This window comes from Rhinoderma darwinii, chromosome 9, assembly GCF_050947455.1.
Source record: "Rhinoderma darwinii isolate aRhiDar2 chromosome 9, aRhiDar2.hap1, whole genome shotgun sequence".
Taxonomy (NCBI): domain Eukaryota; kingdom Metazoa; phylum Chordata; class Amphibia; order Anura; family Rhinodermatidae; genus Rhinoderma; species Rhinoderma darwinii.
The window spans coordinates 52,173,265-52,194,722 of record NC_134695.1 but is presented as its reverse complement, the minus strand read 5'-3'; the positions used below and the strand labels follow the sequence as shown (position 1 = coordinate 52,194,722).

General features: G+C 42.5%; 1 protein-coding gene across 7 annotated transcripts in view; it reads right to left on the bottom strand.

The window, feature by feature from the left end:
• Positions 1-21,458, bottom strand: part of PPP6R3 (protein phosphatase 6 regulatory subunit 3) — an 84,671-nt gene that overhangs the window by 13,295 nt on the left and 49,918 nt on the right. For 3 of the 7 annotated variants that reach the window (XM_075837687.1, XM_075837688.1, XM_075837689.1), the window contains exons 14-20: positions 20,405-20,520; positions 14,425-14,510; positions 12,866-12,952; positions 10,705-10,802; positions 8,930-8,984; positions 8,079-8,209; positions 2,166-2,287 (exon numbers count right to left, since the gene is read on the bottom strand). In XM_075837687.1, coding sequence (XP_075693802.1) covers positions 2,166-2,287; positions 8,079-8,209; positions 8,930-8,984; positions 10,705-10,802; positions 12,866-12,952; positions 14,425-14,510; positions 20,405-20,520 — 695 coding nt within the window. The remainder of the gene's footprint in view (positions 1-2,165; positions 2,288-8,078; positions 8,210-8,929; positions 8,985-10,704; positions 10,803-12,865; positions 12,953-14,424; positions 14,511-20,404; positions 20,521-21,458) is intronic. The other 4 variants (XM_075837690.1, XM_075837694.1, XM_075837692.1 and 1 more) reach the window with 2 other exon arrangements.

The window sequence follows — 21,458 nt, the reverse complement described above, 5'->3', positions numbered from 1 at the left end:
ATAAAGACCAAAAGGGGTGATCTATGGATTAGGGTATGTTCACACGCTCCACCAAAAACCTCCTCTGAAAATACGGAGCTGTTTAGAAGGGAAAATAGCTCCCGATTCAGACGTTTTTTTATGCCCGTTTTTGGAGCCGTTTTTCTATAGTCAAAAACGGCTCCAAAAACGTCCCAAGAAGGGACATGCACTTCTTTTTTGCGGGCATCTTTTAACGTGCCGTTTTGGGAAAACTAGGCGTAAAAAAACGCACCGTCGTAACAGAACGCAGTGTTTTCCATTGAAATCAATGGACAGATTTTTGTAGGCGTTCTGCTGATTTTTCAGCCGTTTCGGGATGTTTACGGCCTGAAAAACGGCTGAGAACAATACGTGTGCACATACCCTTACTACGTACCATTACTATGAAGCAGTATGTGACACGGATGAAAAACTTAGTAATCAAAGCAAGTATGTTACTATGTAATACCAGCAAAACCATTATAATGAACAGCTAGCACACAGCACGACGTTTGCATAGACTACAATGGGCAAAAGTATGAGGACACCTCCCTTAATTGAATTCAGGTGACTAAAGGGAATGTCGTGAATTTAAAAAAACAAAAAAACTATTTTAAGTAAATGAATTATATTTTTTTCGTTTTGTTGTATATTTTTTTTTTCTTCCACAAGGTGGGGAGAATTAAAAAAATAATTTTACGTTTTCCCATGTTGGCCACCAGAGGGAGCACTTCCAAGAATTCCAGCAAGGTGAATCAGACAAAGCAACCTGACAAACAGCGGCTGTAACTGTGGGAGGGAGACTCACCCCTCTCCCCATTTTTGGCCATAAGCCAGGAAAAGGTGTCTTCAAATTGCTAACAATTGTCCAGCTCCATATTTGAAGAGATTGTACAAATGGTAGCTGGCACAAGCTATAGGACACACCAAAAGGCACATAACTGAATTGCTGCAGAAGATTTCATACGGCCGCAAATCACGGATCCGTGAAACACGTACTGCACACGGATGGCTTCCGTGTGCGGTCCGTTGTTTTAATGGACCAAACAATTGGAATGGCAGAACCTGTTCCGCAAAAAACGTACAGGAGTAGGACATGTTCTATTTTTGTCGGAACGGCCACACTGTTCCGTTCTTTTAACCGAAGTGTGCATGGCCCCATAGAAATGAATGGGTCAGTGTGCTATCCGTTAAAAAAAGCGGTTAGCTCACGGAGGCCCAACTTATTTTTTTTGTAGCTTCCACTGGCCCTACTGGACTACTGCGACGCTCCATGTTTTTTGTTTAAATAAAATGGTTAGTGAGGATTGTGTAGGAGTTTATTTTAATAAAAATATTTTCTTATGTCGGTTTATTTTTAATACTTTATTAACGCCTTGATAGTGGCAGTTTGTCTGTTAGCACAAACCCCCATTACCCCGGTACCCACCGCCACCAGGGGTGCTAGGAAGAGCCGGATACAATCCAGTACCGGACCATCTGTAATGGTCAGGCACTGGGGTGGCCGCTGGCTCGGAAGGGCCAAAAAAATGTGGCAATGGTGATGCTAGGCGGCTGCTGGGTTATATCTGGCATGTTAAAAAAAAACACAAAAACACGAGTTCAGGCTGTGAAAAGGAAGGGTCCGTGTCTCAGTCAGATTTCCCGGCCCGACCACGGTACAGGTGAACGTGACTCCCGGCGTCATGGACATTTCTAATGCTAGGAGTCCCTGCCTCCCCATGGAACTGCTGTAACGTGCTGTATCATTCTGGTCCGTACAGGACAGCAGTTCCGTGGTGAGGCAGACTCTTCGCATTAGAAATGTCCATGATGCCAGGAGTCCTGTTCACCTGTACCGTGGTCGGGCCAGGAAATCCAGCCAAGACACAGACCCCTTTTCACGGCCCTATCTCGGTTATGTGCCAGAGCTGTAAGACATGCTCGAAAAATATCACACACACTATGTGGACACCTAACCATCACAACCATATATTAATTTTATTGCAAAATAGAGGCATTTTATATAGATACCAATAGAGAGAGCTAAACAAAGGGTCCCAGCTATGCAGCTCCGAGAACCGGAATGTGGAATGTTTGTGCAGCTAAAAAGGACGTTTGAGAGAATAAAAAATAATGAAACATTGTGAGCCGTTGTACATTTTGAGAGGCTCTTTAAAATTTACCTTCATTAGCATCCACCTCCATTTTGTCCTCTTGGTTGACGGTGCTCGATTCAAATAATCCCTGTTTAACAGAGTCTTCTTCCTCAGAATCCGTGCTCTCTTCACTGTCCGTGCTGCCTGAGCTATAGAAATAAAATGTTATACTGGACATTAAATCCTGCTCGCTAATGGAGGAGGGAGGGGGGGGGTGGGGGGGGGCGGCATGAGTGACAAACGTTTGCATGGTCTCAAAAAAACAAAAAAAAAAAACAACCCGAAACACTGCGCTTGATACTAAAAGTTCTGTGAAAAATGTAAACATGGCTGTCCTTTAATGCACACCTAACTTTTCAGATGACTGAATATTTCTGCATTTTTATGCAGCTTTCCCCTCTGCAGGCTCTAAGTGGACGGAGCCTAACAGAAGTAATTTCTTCTATACAAAAGAGGAGAATTCTGCGCTATCTTTGTCACATATATAGAAGCAGCTGCAGCAACATGGAAGCCATTATACATTAGCAATAAAAAGTATTCCAGTACTGGGGTGCTGTACCAGCAGTGTCTGCATCTCTTTGCTCGCGTCTCCCTATAAACTTCTATGGGCAGCGTTTCTCTTACTCAGCTCCCTCCTCTTAGACTTCTATAGGCAGAGTCTCTCTGCTCCCTAATCTGCAGATATCTATTGGAAGGCCGTGAAGAAACAAGTCTACTTCCTGCAGACAATCTCCTCTGAGCTCTAACTAGGGATGGGTTTTGCTTGAAAACAGGGGGTGCACAGCAGTTTACAGGAAGGGAGACCACTAGTAGCAGTAACTTCACACAGAATTTGAATGGATAAAACTGAATTTTAATAAGTGGCAAGGTCGATCTATATCAGGAATACTATTAGGTTAGCATAAATGGCTCGAAAATTGTCCATTTAAGGTTGTTATATGTAGCAATGAATTAGAATATCAAAAAGTTTCAGTAATTCAATTCAAAAAGTGAAACTCATTATATAGATTACACAGAGTGATCTATTTCCAGCATTTTGTTTCTTTTAATGTTGATTATGGCTAACCGTTAAGGAAAACCCAAAATTTAGTCTCGGAAAATTAGAATATTGGGTAAAAGTTGAAGATTGTAGACTCCTGGTGTGACACTCATCAGCACAACACACCTGCAAAGATTTCCTAAGCCTTTACAAGGGACTGGACTGCTGCTCAGTGGTCCAAAGTCCTGTTTTCAGATGAAAGTAAATTTTGTATTCCATTTGGAAATCTCGGTCCCATAGTCTGGAGGAAGAGTGGAGAGGCATCAATCCAAGTTGCTTGCGGTCCAGTGTGAAGTTTCCACAGTCAGTGATGGTTTGGGGGGCCGTGTCATCTGCTGGTGTTGTTCCACTGTGTTATATCAAGTCCAGAGTCAGCGAAGCGTCTACCAGGACATTTTCGAGCACTTCATGCTTCCCTCTGTTGACAAGCTTTATGGAGATGCGGATTGCATTTTCCAGCAGGACTTGGCACCTGCCCACACTGCCAAAAGTACTAATACCTGGTGTAATAACCACAGTATCAATGCGCTTGATTGGCCAGCAAACTCGCCTCACCTAAACCCCATAGAGAATCTATTGTCAAGAGGAAGATGAGACACCAGACCCAACAATGCAGACGAGTTGAAGGCCACTATCAAAACAACCTGGGCTTCCATAACACCTCAGCAGTGCCACAGGCTGATCACCTTCATGCCACGCCGCATTAATCACACCTCAGCAGTGCCACAGGCTGATCACCTCCATGCCACGCCGCATTAATCACACCTCAGCAGTGCCACAGGCTGATCACCTCCATGCCACGCCGCATTAATCACACCTCAGCAGTGCCACAGGCTGATCACCTTCATGCCACGCCGCATTAATCACACCTCAGCAGTGCCACAGGCTGATCACCTCCATGCCACGCCGCATTAATCACACCTCAGCAGTGCCACAGGCTGATCACCTCCATGCCACGCCGCATTAATCACACCTCAGCAGTGCCACAGGCTGATCACCTCCATGCCACGCCGCATTAATCACACCTCAGCAGTGCCACAGGCTGATCGCCTCCATGCCACGCCGCATTAATCACACCTCAGCAGTGCCACAGGCTGATCGCCTCCATGAAACGCCGCATTGATGACACCTCAGCAGTGCCACAGGCTGATCGCCTCCATACCACGCCGCATTGATAACACCTCAGCAGTACCACAGGCTTATCGCCTCCATGCCACGCCGCATTGATGCAGTAATTCAAGCAAAAGGAGCCCCGACCAAGTATTGAGGGTTTATACTGTACATACTTTTCAGTAGGCCAACATTCCAGGATTAAAAGTAATTTTTGAAATTGGGCTTATATAATATTCTAAGAGACTTAATTTTGGGTTTTCATTAACGGTTAGCCATAATCATCAAGAAAAACAATGCTGGAAATAGATCACTCTGCATGTAATGAATCTATAGAATGAGTTATTTTTTAAATTGAATTACTGAAATAAATTAAACTTTTTGATGATATTCTAATTCATTAAGGACTAATCTATCCATATCCATCTCCCGTACAGAGCAATATTACAGCTTTGGGAAAGGCTTCCCTACATTGTGCCAATGAGATCCGATCCGCTACATGTATTTAGTTTTCAGTGCCTTGCGAAAGTATTCACCCCCTTGGTGGTTTTTTTTTCCTATTTTGTTGCATTTCAACCCAGAATTAAGTCCTGGACAAAAGTCAAGCTTTGATTGTCACAAAAGTTTGCTGCTTCAGTGTATTTAGATCTTTTAGTCAGATCTTTCTATGGTATACTGAAGTAAAATTAAGCATTTCATACGTTTTTAAACTCTTGAAAAATACATAAATTCATGCAAGGACTCAATATTTACAGCATTGACCCTTTTTTCAGGACTTCTGCCATATGCCCTGGCATGCTAGATATCAGATTCTGGGCCAAATCCTGACTGATGGCAACCAATTATTGAATAATCAGTGCTTGGAGTTAACACATTGTTTTTGTCCAGCAGCTTTTTGAATATTGACCCCCAGATCTCAAGCTTAATGAGAACCTGTAGAGTTTCCTGGCCATGGACCCAAAATTTCATGTTTTGTTCACTGAGCCAATCAGTGATCACTTCTGCCTAGTGTCATGGTGCTCCATCACGCTAGAAAAAGCAATGTTCATCGCCAAATTGCTCCTGGATTGTTGGGAGAAGTTGCTCTTGGAGGATGTTTAGATACCATTCTTTATTCATGGAAGTGTTCTTAGGCAAAATAGTGATGAGTGAGCCCACTCCCTTGAATGAAAAGCAACGCCACACATGAATAGTCTGAAGATTCTTTACTGTTTGTATGACACAGGACTCGTGGTAGTGCTCACCTTTTCTTCTCCGGGCAATCATTCTTCCACATTTCCCAAAACAGTCCGAAGGGGGCTCCATCAATGAAAATAACTTTTCCCCAGTTTTCTGCAGTCCAATCCCTGTACTTCCTGCAGAATATCAGTCTGTCCCTAATTTTTTTTCTTGGAGAGAAGTGGCTCCTTTGCTGCCCTTCTCGACACCAGGACAGCCTCCAAAAGCCTTTGCCAACACCTTGCGCTGACACCTACCTGCTGCCATTCCTGAGCAAGCCCTGAACTGGTGTTAAACCGATCCCGTAGCCAATCCTCTTTAGGAAACTTCTGGCACTTGCTGGACTTCCTTGGGCCCCCTGAAGTCTCCACAGCATTTGAACTTCTCTCGAAGTTATTGTATTCTGATAAATGGTTGATTTAGGGGCAATCTTAGGCTGGATTCCCACGAGCATGTTCGGTCCGTAAAGGACGGAGCGTATTTCGGCCGCAAGTCCCGTATCGAACTCAGTGCAGGGAGCCGGGCTCCTAGCATCATAGTTATGTACGACGCTAGGAGTCCCTGCCTCTCTGCAGGACAACTGTCCTGTACTGTAATCATGTTTTCAGTACGGGACAGTAGTTCCACGGAGAGGCAGGGACTCCTAGCATTGTACATAACTATGATGCTAGGAGCCCGGCTCCCTGCAGTGTGTTCGGTCTGGGACTTGCGGCCGAAATACGTTCCGTCCATTACGGACTCAACACGCTCGTGTGAATCCAGCCTCACAAGCAGCAATGTTCTTGCCTATAAAGCCCTTTCGATGCAAAGCAATGAGGACTGCACGTGTTTCCTTGGAGGTAACCATGGTTAACACTTTTAAAGCAACCAATCTGTTTTAGTGATTCAATTTTCATGGCAAGGTATGACTTTGCAATTAATTGCATTTCACCTGATCAGTTTTTATACAGTGGCAATTTGCATTAACTTTAGATTGATGCTTCACTTCATAACAAACTTTGTGAAAACCAAAATTTGTCAGTCTCAACTTTTAGCCAGGACTACAGTACTGTGCAGCATTTTTCCACAAATGCTTAAAACTTATGTAAACACAGTATTTTGTTAATTGATAAAAAATAAACCCAATACTTTTATTTTTTAAAGCAAAGTGAATGAACAGAAGAGAAAACTAAATCAAATCAATATTTGGTGTGACCACCCTTTGCCTTTAAAACCGCATCAATTCTTCTAAGTACACTTGCAAAGTTATGGATTTTGTAGTAGTATAATCAGGTGTATGATTAAGCAATAATACCAAACAGGCGATAATGATCATCAAGTTCATCTCGGAGGTCGATATAGTCATTAACCGTAACAAACAGCTGTGTAGGAGGAACCGCCTAACTACTACAAAATGTGAGGTTTTGGAAGACCGTTACATGTCCCAGGTCCACCATGGCAAGACTGAGCACAGCAACAAGACACAAGGTAGTTATACCGCATCAGCACGGTTCAAAGCAGACTGGGGATTCAGGATGTGCTGTTTAAGCTCTTTTGAAGTAGCACAAAGAAACTGGCATCATTGAGGACCATAGACACAGTGGTCGACCATGGAAACTTTGTGCAAGAATTCAGAATTACATCTCTAGTAAATCAGATGTCAAGCAGTGCCATTAGCTATTAACTGGCAGAAACCAGTGGGACCCAGTAACACCCATCTACTGTTCAGAAGTCTGGCCAGAAGTGGTCTTCACAGAAGAATTACGGCCAAAAAAGCCATAACTACGTGGAAACAAGGCCAAGCGACTCAACTATGCACAAAAACATAGGAACTGGGGTGCAGATAAATGGCAGCAGGTGCTCTGGACTGATGAGTCAATATGCAAAATATTGGTCAGAAACAGAAGGCAGTTTATTCCCCGAAGGGCTGGAGAAGTAGTACAATAATAAGTGTTTGTAGGCAACAGAAGGATGGTGGAGGTATCTTGCAATTTTGGGGCTGCATTTCAGCAAATGGAGTTGGGGATTTGGTCAGGATTAATGCACCTTCAAAGTGGTGGTAGGCATGTGTGAATCAGATGGTACAGATCGTGCTAGCGTATCAATAAAGTTCAATATTTTTGGATTGCCTTTTGTGCAGTCTCAAGTCATAAGATCAGAATGTGCATTAAGTGGTTTCATCAAATAAAGTGTTATTCTATTAAATTTTTTAAAAACATTTTCTGAATTCTACAGTTTAATATTTCTGCTTACGGTTATTTAATTGGAACTTTCATCGTTCACATGACCAGAACAGATTTTTATCCCTGGATGTAATGATCACAACGCTCATTACAGGAACAGATATCAGGGATCGGTGATGTAATCAGAGATCACCACATGACCAGGACAGAATTGTATCCACTGTAACTAACCAATACAGGTTCTTGTTGAAGGACTAAGCACAGATCTTTAAAACAATGACTGGAAGCCAGGGGTGCGATCTGTAATCAAACCGCTCTTTGCATATGGTTACCACCACCATAGTCTGTAGTACCTCAACAGGACTTGTAATGTAAAGATTTTATGTAGCTGACACGACATTTTACAAATACCTGCATCTTCTTTGTGTATCTTGTGTGAAGGCAAGGCTTTTTTCCTCCCAGATATCTTCCTCATCAGATCCTCCATCATCAAACTGTTGTATTCTTTCTTTGCAGCAAGCTTCAAACAAGGCTATGTTTGCCTAATGTAATAAAGAAAATATTTTCTCGTTTATTCACCCGGCAAATTGGGAAGGTGTTGAATTTTGCGCACATTAAATTTGTGGCCAGTTTAAGAGCCGTTTACCTTTAAATCCTTACTAGCTAACCTCATTGGGATATGTCTGGGAAGTAATATATGTGGAATTATACTTCTGCATTTCCCTATGCCACAGTTTCTGCATTAGGGTCCCTGGGAGACAAGCGGCCAAAGGCCTATAAAATAATCCTCTGTATAACGCCCACTTGGTCGAAATTAAAAATATGCCCACTTGGGCATTAAGAAAGCTCATTAGCATAAACCAAAATCGCTCCTAACGTTGTGAAAATGGATCGTTTTTTTAAATAAAAAGCATTACTGTCACCTACATTACAGTGCCCATCTCCTTATATAGGAGATAGGGCACTTATAATGTGGTGACAGAGTCTCTTTAAAATAGTACAACTTGAAATGAAAGAAAAAAAAAACAAAAACAAACTATGAATAGGGAAGTTTATTTGATTTGAAAATTAACTGAAAGATCTATCAGTATGTACAAAAATCTGTAGGGGACACCAATGAAAAGCATACGTTACATTCACTAGGAATCAAAACTAGGAATGCAAAACCCAAAAGACTGAAAAAATTCTGGCTTTTTATTTTTAAATGCATCTCAAACAATCTATTAATTCTCGCTGGTGTAAGAGCCTCTAAATTTACTTACACTTTCATTTGCATTGAGAGAGAAGTTAATGTCCGAGACACGGTCAAATGAAACACTGTAACAGAAAAGAGTGGTATGCACATAAGGAGCATAAGTAAATGAACATTTCAAATGCTTGCAACAATACTGCTGCTTAAGGGTATGTGCACACGGCGGGGGTCCGTAACGGCTGAAATTACGGGGATGTTTCAGCCTGAAAACATCCCCGTAATTTCAGCCGTACCGGCATGTGCAGGCGCTTGAACGCCGCGTCAATTACGGCCGTAATTAGCGCTGCTATTCATTGGAGTCAATGAATAGCGGCTCCAATTACGGCCAAAGAAGTGACAGGTCACTTCTTCTACGCGGGCGTCTATTTACGCGCCGTCATTTGACAGCGGCGCGTAAATATACGCCTCGTGTGAACAGACAAACGTCTGCCCATTGCTTTCAATGGGCAGATGTTTGTCAGCGCTATTGAGGCGCTATTTTCGGGCGTAATTCGGGGCAAAAACGCCCGATTTACGTCCGTAAATAGGCCGTGTGAACATACCCTTATTAACTCTTCACTTGCAATCCAAACTATGTATTGAGCGTCCCCTCTAAGTTACGGTTTCACTAAAAAGTTGATCATACCTACTTGGAGCAGCAAAGCTGCTGCACAAATTAGGGTACTAAAAATGTATAACTATTTACATGAAATAGAAATTATGAAATCTGCTTAGGTAAAAACTGCAACGGAAAACGCACCAAATTGCAGTTACACTACAAGCAAATTTTCAATGTGGTTCTAGTTGCAGCTAAACCACAACATGTGAATAGACCCTTCGGCTACATGCACACATTGCGTAATTTCGTGGAGAATATCTGCACTTAAACTGCAGGTAATTCTGCAGGTAAAGTTCACACCTAAGTGAATTTTTAGGTACGGTTTTTAAATTTTGATGTGGAAATAGGTGGTTTTATGCTGTGGATTTTGGTGCGCTTTTCTTTTTAATTTCCGAAGCCATTCTCAGGCAGAAACGCAGGATAAAGAAACATGCTGCAAATTATAAAAAATACACACCGCATGTTGCGATATCTACATGATTACTTGAAATCTTATTTACCTTTCTGGTACTATATTATGCTGAAGATTATCCGCAGGAAAACATGTGCTGCGAATCTGCGTGTAATATGTATCATGTATATTTGGCCTTAAGTTTCACAGTGACTTTCTGTGGCATGACACTTGCAGTCCGGAGGACTACATGGATTTGAATGCAACTCTGCGCTTTTGTGGACTGCAACTCACTTGCTGCAGTTAGGGGGGCGCGGGAGGAAGGGAAAAAAAAAAAAAAAATAAATAAAATCGCACTACAAGAGTTGTAGTGGAGCCCTAGCCGCATTTGGAGTGCGCAATGTATGCAATTCCCAAATATACTCATGGCTATTTTGTGAAGCATCTGTCTTTGCTGAACCCGAGACAATTTGACATTCTGCTTTCAATTCCAATAGATGCACCAGCATACAAAAATGTTAAATGTATCCAATTAACCACCCGCCCAAATGAAGGAAAAAGTGGCATGATTTAAGAAACACTACCATTAGTACGATTATCAGCTGCGCAGCTTGTTTTTAGCAGCAATAAGGCAGGTGTTGAAGACCTTAAAATCGATTTACCAAAAGTTTGATTAGTAACGGATTTTGATCAGAGCTGAGAAACCAGAGCAGAAGCAAGAAAAGGCCCGAGAGCAATTACTAAAATCACCAGACCCCAAAACCAGATGTTAAAATCACAACAGAGTCATACTCACTTCCCAATGTCATCTTGGTCAGCAAACTTCTCATCATTGAAGCCAAACTGGTCAATAAAATTGGACGTCATTTGTTGCATCTGATAATCAGAAAAGGCCTGGCAAACCCAGGACCAACAACAGTGGTATAACATATAGTCTAGACTGCTCCTCAAAAAAGCTTTTCATTAGGGTGTCGCTCTAGACACATGGCAAATATGGAGTTAATTCTAAAGACAGACCTCAAGCATGTAATTACAAGTAGCAGCGAAGTGTGGCGATGCTAAAGGGGTTAATCATTTGGAAAACACAAAATTAATTTACTGTCTGGCTATTACTGCAGTGTCTAAATCACATACCATAGTCTGCATGGGGGCTTAGTATACAACTTTTTGTAACTTCACACTAGTGCAAACTACCGTAAAAAAATAAATCTCTAATTCCGGACCCGCCGAGTTCTATTGGCCGCGGCCACTTTCCATAACGCTACGGATTGTGTCCGTGCCGGGAATTATGGAGCATGTCCTACTTTTCGTTTTTTTACAGGCCATGCTCCCACACTTTGTATAGGTGCGTGGCACGAAAACGGGGCCCGCGACCAGCCCGCAATAGCGTGTCATTACGGGCACGGCCATGTGCATGAGGCCTTAGTCTCATTTTTCCTCTGCGGTGTAATAGGTAGGGCACAGTGATGCAATATCCTGTGGGCATCATTGGATTAGGAGGTCAGCATGGCATTATTTAACTATGGCGGATACATCGCTGCTGCCCAGTCATAGCAATAGACTGTGGGATGCCAGTGAGGAAGAATCGAAAGGGAAGTTTACAGGTTTCTCAGTGTGGAAAAACATAAGTCTTTAACCCCTTCCTGCCACGGCCATTTTACGGATTTTAAACTCTTGTTTTTATCCTCCCCACCTTTAAAAAGCCGTATCTTTTATTTTTCCATCAATATTGCCATATGAGGGCTTGATTCTTTGCGGGACGAGTTGTAGATTTTCACAGCACCATTTATTGTACCATATAATGTAGTAGGAAACCGGAGAAATATTTGTGGGGTGGAAGAGGGAAAAAAAAAAAAAAAAAAACAAAACAGCGATTCCTCAATCTTTTGGGTGTGTTTTTTTTTTTTTACAGCGTTCACCGTGTGGTAAAAACGGCATATTAACTTTATTATGCAGGTCAATACGATTACAGGGATACCGAATTGTTATGTTTTACTACTTTTACACGGAAATAACCGATTGTTAATCAAAATTTGTTTTCGCCATATTCTGAGCCATAACTTTATTTTTCCATTGATTTAGTGGTACGAGGGCTTATTTTTTTACGGTTGAGCTGTAGTTTAGAATCGGTACCATTTTGTGGTAAATGAGTCTTATTTAATTTTTTGTGGTATTTTAAAGGGACCATAAAACAGCAATTCTGACGGTTCTAATTTTTTATGGCGTTCACCGTGCAGACTAAATATATGATATTGTAATAGTTCAGACTCTTATGGACACGTCGATACCAGTTGTGTTAATTTTTTTTCTGTTTACTTTTTTACTAGTCCCCCTAGGGGGACTTGAACCAACGATTTGGTTACTGTATTGCAGTATATGGTGATTGACAGTCTCCTATGAAGCCCTATGAAGGCAGGGCTTCATAGGAGTACAAAGATAGCGTACCTGGGGGCCTTCATCAGGCCCCCAGGCTGCCATGCCAACAAACGGCACTCCCCGATCTCGCCGTATGGGGGGGGTGGGCTTGGTACGTTACAGAGTGTCGGTCCCCTGTTTTCAGTGATTTAAATTCTGCAGCGCTATGGACCGCAGCATTTAACGGGTTAGCCGATACACTCGTCCTATGGAGCGGGCTCAGCATGTGGGCCCGCTCCATATTCACCCACCCGATGTCCGCCGTATATATATACACGCGGTGCATGTCGGGAAGGGGCTAAGAGCTAGTTAGACCACTGCAGCAACCAGATTGATTTTGTTTAGAGGGCGGATGAAACAGAAAAAAAAAAATAATAAGTTAGGCACCACAATTCAATTTCTAGAACCATGGGCCTCCTATGATTTGTCCAGCCCCGTGGTAGCCAAAATATGAATGAATTTGGTCAGATACTTCTTGTGTATTTGTAGTTACAGTGGAAGGTAGTCTAATAAATGTCATGAAACAGAACATATGTGCTAACCTGCTGTATGGAAGAATCTTGTGAGAATCCTGGATCTTTGAATTCGATTTCATCATCACTGGAGGAGTGGATGTGTCGTGTGGTCACCTGAGAAGACAACACACATTTACAAGACATAAGAACATAAGGGTGTATTCACACATATCAGTTTTGTGATGTTTGCTAGCACATGTAAATAAACCCCAAAAAGGTCTTGCCGCATTTAATAGTATTTCACATATTTTAATACATAATGCACCTGCATAGAAAATCATCAATATGATTAGGCCTGGAAAACCGGGAACAGTTTTTTGGGGGATTTCGCTCGAGGAATCTGCACTGACATTCGGCAACAAATTATCATTCACTTAGAGCGTAAAAAAAAAAAAAAAAAAAAAAAAAAATCCATTCTAGAAATGCTGCAGATTTTTATAAAGCATTGCGGAAATGCAGCGGATTTTGACCACGGATAAGTCTGCAACAAAATGCACATGTAGTACATACGGAATTCTAAGCTAAATCGACAGCGTAATATTAATGCAAAGTGTAAATCCAGCCTTAAAGGGCAGAGCAATATGCTCAGGACATATATTCTCTTGCAGAATATAAGAAAAAAATATATAAATGTTGAAACTAGAGATGTCACCTTTTATGTAAATCACTAAATTAAAGGCTACAAAATGGAGTTAAACATATTAGAAAGCTGGTGAAGCATCTAGATGTTATGGTACTTTTATGACTTGTTCCTCTGGGCTCCTGTACAGGATTATGCCAAATTCCAATTAAGTGAAGTCATCGCCAGCAAGAATAGATTTGAAAACTTTGGAAATTTACCTATTTCCAAAGCAGATAGTTTGCAAGTTATACAAGCTACACCCCCAAAATTGTACAAATACTGGCTTTATCTTTAAGCAGCACTTATTTTTTTCCGCCCTGTTTGCAAATGTAATGAAGAAAGGTGTATTGATTTACCTGGTATTGTAATGCATGGGATACGGAGCGGCGTCCCATGAAATACAGAACCAGGTAAGTCAATACACGTCACTACATTACGGGGAAACAAACCCAGAGTCCTTCTTTCATGTCAATTCAGTCAGATTACTGAGTATTCATTCCATCACATCAGACCATCCCTAAAAGTGGTTTGAGTGAACAAAACCGAATTAGCAGACGTTAAAGTATTCCTCAATCGATTAATGCAACTGCCACAATCACCACTAGAGCCACACTAAGCTTTTCTGCCCTGATAACATAAAATGTGAATGGTGGATGCTCCACACATGAACGTGGTTCCTGCAGCATGTGCATGGATTTCTGCCAGGGCCATTCAGATAAATGAGACTGTCACACAAACCTACCGGCGTGAATTGACCCTAAAGATTTTACAAGCCTTTAACCCCTTCCTGATATTTGACAAAAAGGACCAGTGTTTTTTTCTCAATTCCAGCGCTGAGAAAACAAATAATTTTATTGCCGCTGCAAAAATTCCACCATGTGAACATAGCCTTATACCTATTTCGTACACGTGTTCAGGGCTTCATGCAAACCTGAGAAAATATACAAAACAGCGCACAACTTACTAGATCTACAGTGTTCCTCTTGTTTATTTCTCCTAAAGAGATCGTGCAGAAAGTTTCCCATTTTTCCTGAGCTTCAGTTGGCAGTTCTGTAAGAGGCGAAGATAAAAATTAAAACCCTAGCTTAAATATTCTAAGGGAGGATAGAGACACAAAAAGCATTTGGTATATTCTATACTAAAATGTTCACACCAAAATTACCTTTTATTTATGTGAATAGGATATTTAAAACACTTTATTCACGCTTTGCAGCAGGTCCTAAAGCTTTTTTCTGCCGTTTCTCAAATCCACTACATACTTTCCTACAGAAATCCCACGATTTCACTTAAGGGGGGGGGGGGTGGGGGTGTTTCACCTCAAACCTAACCAAAAAGGTGCTCCTGGTATGGTCTCTCCCTGAGTAAGAAGTGGTATTGTACATTTGATTGATGCTTTAAGGCAGTGTTCATGTTTATCTACCGAACGCAGTGGCGAACACTTATCGAAGGGTAACCGCATAATGGTATTGGAGAATGGTACGGAGAATATTTATCAAGCCCCTACCACAAAATGTAGGTACTTTTTAGAAAGAGGATATGGATTTAAATTCTTAGAGTGTGACCGAGTCTTCCACCACTTTGTTAGAACATGAAATTGTTTAATAGCTGCAGACAACGTGCTGAACTGCCCAAGAGGCACCCAACTCGCTAGTGGAATGGGGAGTCACCCGGAAGGGAGGTTACTGGCTCTTCAACCAGCACGAGTCGCCAATGGTGGACTGAATTTAGCGGGTTAGAATAGTTGCCTTTGACTATGCCAGACCCTGCCGATATGACAAAGACTGAGCGGCGGATAGAAATAGGCTGAGCAAGGTCAATCTGCAATGTATCCAAATCGTGGAAGGTCTGTTATCTAGGGTGGGGGACAGAAGGAAAAGAGAAAATAGTCTTCATTATCTGAAAGGTGGGGAGGTGTGTGAACCACCAAAAACAGGAATTTACAGAAAAAGGGCTGCCAGTTAAAAGACAAGTCAAAAATCGAGGTGTTTGCCACAAAGAGGGATACCTCTCAAAAGGAGGTGGAGAGAAATACTGTCCAGTAGCTCAAATGCAGAGAAGACTGCAATGCATTAAAAAGGACCAGATTAAGGTCCAAGGGAGTAGGCCGTCTGTAAGAGGGCACAGTATCGGCCACCCCTAAAACGAAGGTACAGACAGTGGACTTGGCTTTTTCTGCTTTCCATCACTCTTTTGAAACAAACACCTGACTCAAGAGAGAGCCAAGGCCAAGCCCCAGATCCATTGAAGAAAAAATAAAATTTAATTTAATTTAAAAAAAACAGGCAATAAAGAGAAAAGTGTAAAGGAGGAGGGTGCCTAGACATCCACTCTATGGAAGTTCCGAGAAATGGTTTTCTAGCCTTAAAGAGGACCTTTCGGCTCTTATTTAGAGAACATTTTCACTCTACATAAAACAATTCTGGAGCAACTATTCTTAGCAGAAACACCGCGTTCTGTTATACCTCCTACAAAATGTAGGAATAAGTTGACAACTGGGCCTTATCATTCCCCTAGTCAAAGATGCATGTCCCTTCAGTCAGCACTGATTGGAAACCGTATGAATAAATTGACGACTGTTTTTCTCTTCGATCCCAACTGGTAACCCAAGCAAACCACAACACACAGAAAAGATGGCCCAGAATGGTTATATAATGGGGAACACAAGTATTTATTAAAACAGGCATGTCATGAGCGCAGACAGGCCCTCGTCCTGAAAAATCAGGTTGCCTCGGCCATGCGGTCAAAAGAGATGCTAAAAATCAGGTGGAAAGGATGTAAATTGTAAAGCAGTTCTTCCGAGAGGTAGACAGGTGGCGTTAGCCAGAAAAACGACCAGGTCGACATACAGGGCAAATCTGGGGCAGAGAAGATTCACTGAAATGCCTTCTGCTTTGATTTTCTTAAGGATCCAAGGCAGGAGGGGAACTCCAAAAGATGCCTTGGAATGACCAGCGAATCCAGCACGATCGCTAGAGGATCTTGGAGATTATGTGAAGCAAGGAAGCTTGTGATTCAATCTAGAGACCATGAGGTCTATGTCTGGCTGATCCCACCTGCAGCAAATCTCCCTGAAGCCTTCAGGATGAAGGGCCCACTCCCCTGGGAAGATACAATCGGATGAGGAAGTCGGAATACAGTTGTCCACACCTGTAATGTGGACTGCCGGAGTGTCTGTCCATGTCCGGATGCTGGCCATCGGACATGGCTGCGGATCTCAGGGTTCCGCCTTAGTGGTTGTCCAACTGTGGCATGGTTTGTCTGAACCCTGATCGAATGACCGGACAGGAGGTGGGTCCAGTGTCCGAGGAAGAGGATGACTAAGCTTTAGGACATTGGAGTATACCCTCCCGGGCAGAGGGAACCACACACATTAAATGGTTAGACTTTGGAAGACCACATCAACACCCAAGGAGACTGGCTTCCCATTGTCATGGGCTACCTAAAGGGAGCTACCGAGAGCCACTTTTGGGGAGAGTACTCACTACTGGAGAGATCAGCTTAATGATCGGGGCAAAAGTATCAGACAGTCCAGAGCTTGTAGACTTGCTGGCCACTGCAATAATGGTTTGTTGAAGGGGAAAAGTATGAAACTGAAGGTAATCGCTGCGATGGAAGAGACCATAACGCCCAAAATCTTAATATAGTGGCGGATCGACACTGGAAAAAGCCCGCAGAGGGACCGAATGCTCTGTTGCAGGGAGAGGTGCTTGTCCTGCAGGAGAATCCTGGTCTGAACTGTGTGAAAATACACGCCTAGAATGAGCAGACGTTGTCTGCAAGTGGAAGAGGGATGAGGAGGTTGATGACCCAACCAACAATGGGACAAAGGGTCCAGAGTCGCTGACATGGAAGGCTCTTTGATCACAAAAATCCGTTGGGCCTTCAACCCTCCTAAATGGGAGAGCCAAAAACTGGCGATGGCAGGATCGGATCGCAAAACTAAGGTACAGGCAATGGGGACGTGCACGTTAGTGTCCTTTATGTCCACTGAGGGCTGGAACTCCCCCTGCTCCATGGATTCAGATCTAACACTAGGTGCACTGTTCCCCTTTTTTTTTTTTTAAATGACAAACACTATAATGGACAAAAGTATTGCCACCTACAGCAGATTTTTTTTGACATCCCATTCTCAAATCGTAGGAATTAAAATGGAGTTGGTCTCTCCCTTTGCAGCTCGAATAGCTTCCGCTCTTTTGGGATGGCTTTCTACAAGATTTTAGCGTTTGAGAATTTGTCCATTCATCCAGAAGAGAATTTGTGTGGTCAGACACGGATGTTGGATGAGATGGCCTGGCTCGCAATCTCCGTTCTAGTTCATCCCAAAGATGGGGTTAATGTCAGGAATCTGTGCGGGCCAGTCAATTTCTTCCACACCAAGCTCACCCAACCATAACCTTATAGACCTGGCTTTGTGCACTGGAGCACAGTCATGCCGGAACAGAAAAAGGCTGAGCCCCAAACTATCCCAACAAAGTTAAAAGCATACAATTGTCCAGAAGGTCTTGGTATGCTGAAGCATTAAGACTTCTCTTTACTGGAACTAAGGGGCCTACACCAACTTCTGAAAAATAACCCTGTAGCATTATCCCACCTCCACCAAACTTTGGAACAAAGTTCCAAAGCTCTCCGGCCCATTCAGTAGTGGCTCTAATCCCCAAGAGGTAGAAAAATCTGGATCAGGGTCAGCTGCTTCACAGGAACGTCGGCAAATTTTTGCAACTTGTAGTCACGGTGGTCTCAGAAAGACGCCAAGTCAGTCATAGGTTGAGTAGGTGTTATTAGCCTGGCGAAAAACCGGTGCCTGCTTCTGAGGAAGTTGACCATTTGTTGAACAAATCCTTAAGGAATGGATGTAAGACGTCAAGGTGCTTGGGCTTTGAAAAACGGCTATGGACAGAAACTTACACTTTAAATAGAACCGCTTCACTCAGAAGGAAAACATTTTGGAAAGCGCCTAAATTATAAGCCCTGGACTTGTCAGTTGTCTCACAGCTGAAATGAGAATTTCGACCAGAGGACAGCTTGGACGTCTGCTCTGCCTACAGCTCAGAACCAGAGGCTTCACCCATGGAGTAGAAGACTGAGCAGACTGCTGGAGGTGGAGAGGTAGATGAAGATGGATAAACTGAGGGGTGAAGAGTACAAGTAAAAATCAAATAGAATTAAACAATGTAAAATTAAGGATATATGGAGGCCAAGAGCAGCAAGAGAAGAGGGCTGAAAGAGAGAACTGGCAGTGTCTACCCGGAGCTGTATGTGATCTAACAGGAGTCTGCACTGGAGCTGCTACGCTGATTAACGCACAGGGTATAGCACTCTTGATTAGGGGCAGCAGATATACCCAAGGTCATCCTCTGTGTCCCTAATAATACTGGCTAGAGGAAAAAAAAAATTATGTCTCATGTTAGCGTACATCTGGCATGTTTCAATCTGGATATTATTTACTGTATAGAAGAATGTGGGCTGCAAAACAGAACGCCACAAAAAAAAAAAAAGAAAAAAAAAAACAGTGTTATCTAGACTTCTCCGTATAAGTAAATATGCCCCAGTAGTTTAAAGAGGCTCTGTCACCAGATTTTGCAACCCCTATCTGCTATTGCAGCAGATAGGCGCTGCAATGTAGATTACAGTAAAGTTTTTATTTTAAAAAAACGAGCATTTTTGGCCAAGTTATGACCATTTTTGTAGTTATGCAAATGAGGCTTGGAAAAGTCCAAGTGGGTGTGTTTAAAAGTAAAAGTCCAAGTGGGCGTGTATTAGGTGCGTACATCGGGGCGTTTTTAATACTTTCACTAGCTGGGCGCTCTGAAGAGAAGTATCATCCTCTTCTCTTCAGAACGCCCAGCTTGTGACAGTGCAGATCTGTGACGTCACTCACAGGTCCTGCATCGTGACGGCCACATCGGCAGCAGAGGCTACAGTTGATTCTGCAGCAGCATCAGCGTTTGCAGGTAAGATCGACTTACCTGCAAACGCTGTTGCTGCTGCAGAATCAACTGTAGCCTCTGCTGCCGATGTGGCCGTCACGATGCAGGACCTGTGAGTGACGTCACAGATCTGCACTGTCACAAGCTGGGCGTTCTGAAGAGAAGAGGATGTTACTTCTCATCAGAGCGCCCAGCTAGTGAAAGTATTAAAAACGCCCCGATGTACGCACCTAATACACGCCCACTTGGACTTTTACTTTTAAACACACCCACTTGGACTTTTGCAAGCCTCATTTGCATAACTACAAAAATGGTCATAACTTGGCCAAAAATGCTCGTTTTTTAAAAATAAAAACGTTACTGTAATCTACATTGCAGCGCCTATCTGCTGCAATAGCAGATAGGGGTTGCAAAATCTGGTGACAGAGCCTCTTTAAGTGTCTTCTTTCAAAACACACTGGGAACAGATATTTTCCATATGTACATTTGAGGCTTCGTTCACATATCCGTTGGGGCCCTATTCTGACATTCCGTCTGAGGTTTCTGTCAGAATAGAGACCTGACTGACACAAACTGAAGCCATAGTTTTCCGCTTCCTTCACCATAGATTTCAATGGTGACGGATCGGGTCACAAAGGCTCCCGTTTGTCTCAGTTGTGCAAGGGTTCCGTCGCTTTGACAGAATCAATAGCGTAGTAGACTCCGTTATTGATTCCATCAAAACAACGGAACCCTTGCACAACAGCCAAACTGAAGCCATTGGGACCAGATTCATCACCGTTGAAATCAACAGTGATGGAAATAGAAACCTATGGTTTCCGTTTGCATCAGTCAGGGCTCTATTCTGACGGAAACCTCAGACGGAACGTCAGAATAGGGCCCTAACTGATACGTAAACGAAACCTAACTGAAATGGAGACTAGCACGGACATGTCTCCTGTAAGCCTTAAGGTAAAATTCTGAATCCAAGAAAATATTGAAACAAAAAGGTAAATTTAAGCATGTTTAGGGAGATACCTTTAACAAGTTGATGTGCTAGTGTACTGTTTGGCCCCTTTTCAATGCTGTGGACTATACAATTTGCGATTCTTGTCAAGTGTCCCATGTATCCGTACCGCTGTCCTCCTTCTGACCTAAGACAGTAAAATAAGTAAAAGCACTTAAAACACATATACAGGCTAACATATTAATTCATTTTTCGCCACCTATCATATTGCATAGATGTTTATTTCAGTATAAAAAGGCTAAAATACCATCAAGCTCTAACATAAGATTTTTGTTCTTGTACATTTTCATATTTGGTTTACCAATTTATTTTTTTAAACTAGTTTTATTGAAAAGTAAATTTGAGTTTATCACTGTATGAATTATAAAAGGTAGTGGACAACAGCATCCCATTAAATGTAACAAAGCACTCGCAGGTGCTGAACGCAACGTTACAGTAGTACCGTAACAAACACTACTATCCGAATAAGGCACAAAAAGACATCAATCTTCGCATACACACCATAAGGTACCTACAGAGATGCCCATATGCAAGAGGCCCGGGAGGTCCAAAACAAACAATCAGAACCGTATCTATCTCCCCACTCCCCCCACCATCGCGTCCACTGCGAGGTCTAGCAGCCTGGAAGAGTAGGTAGTATCTGGAAAACTGCACCACAAGTCCCATATTCTATGAAATTTGTCAGGGTGATGTCTGTGTTTGAAAATGATACGTTCATACGATACAGTAGAATTAAGCATGTGTTTGTTTCCAAATTGCAATCTTAGGAGGTTGCCTATCCATCCATCTCATAGAAATACCTTTACAAGCCAAAAATAAAGTCTCTTGTAAAAAGGTTCTAAATATTTAGTATGCTGGACTCCCTAGTGCTAAACTAGGGATATTAACCAGTTTGACAGCTCAAGTTTGTTACACTAGCAAACTTTGGATTTTTGTACTTGCAGTAAAAATTCATTGAGTGACGCAGCACCAGGGATAGAGGCCCTTGCTGCTAGGTAGGAAAGTCTTGGCTCTTGGAAGGAAGGACTCAATGTGAAAGGACAGAAAGGAACACCACTTTATCCT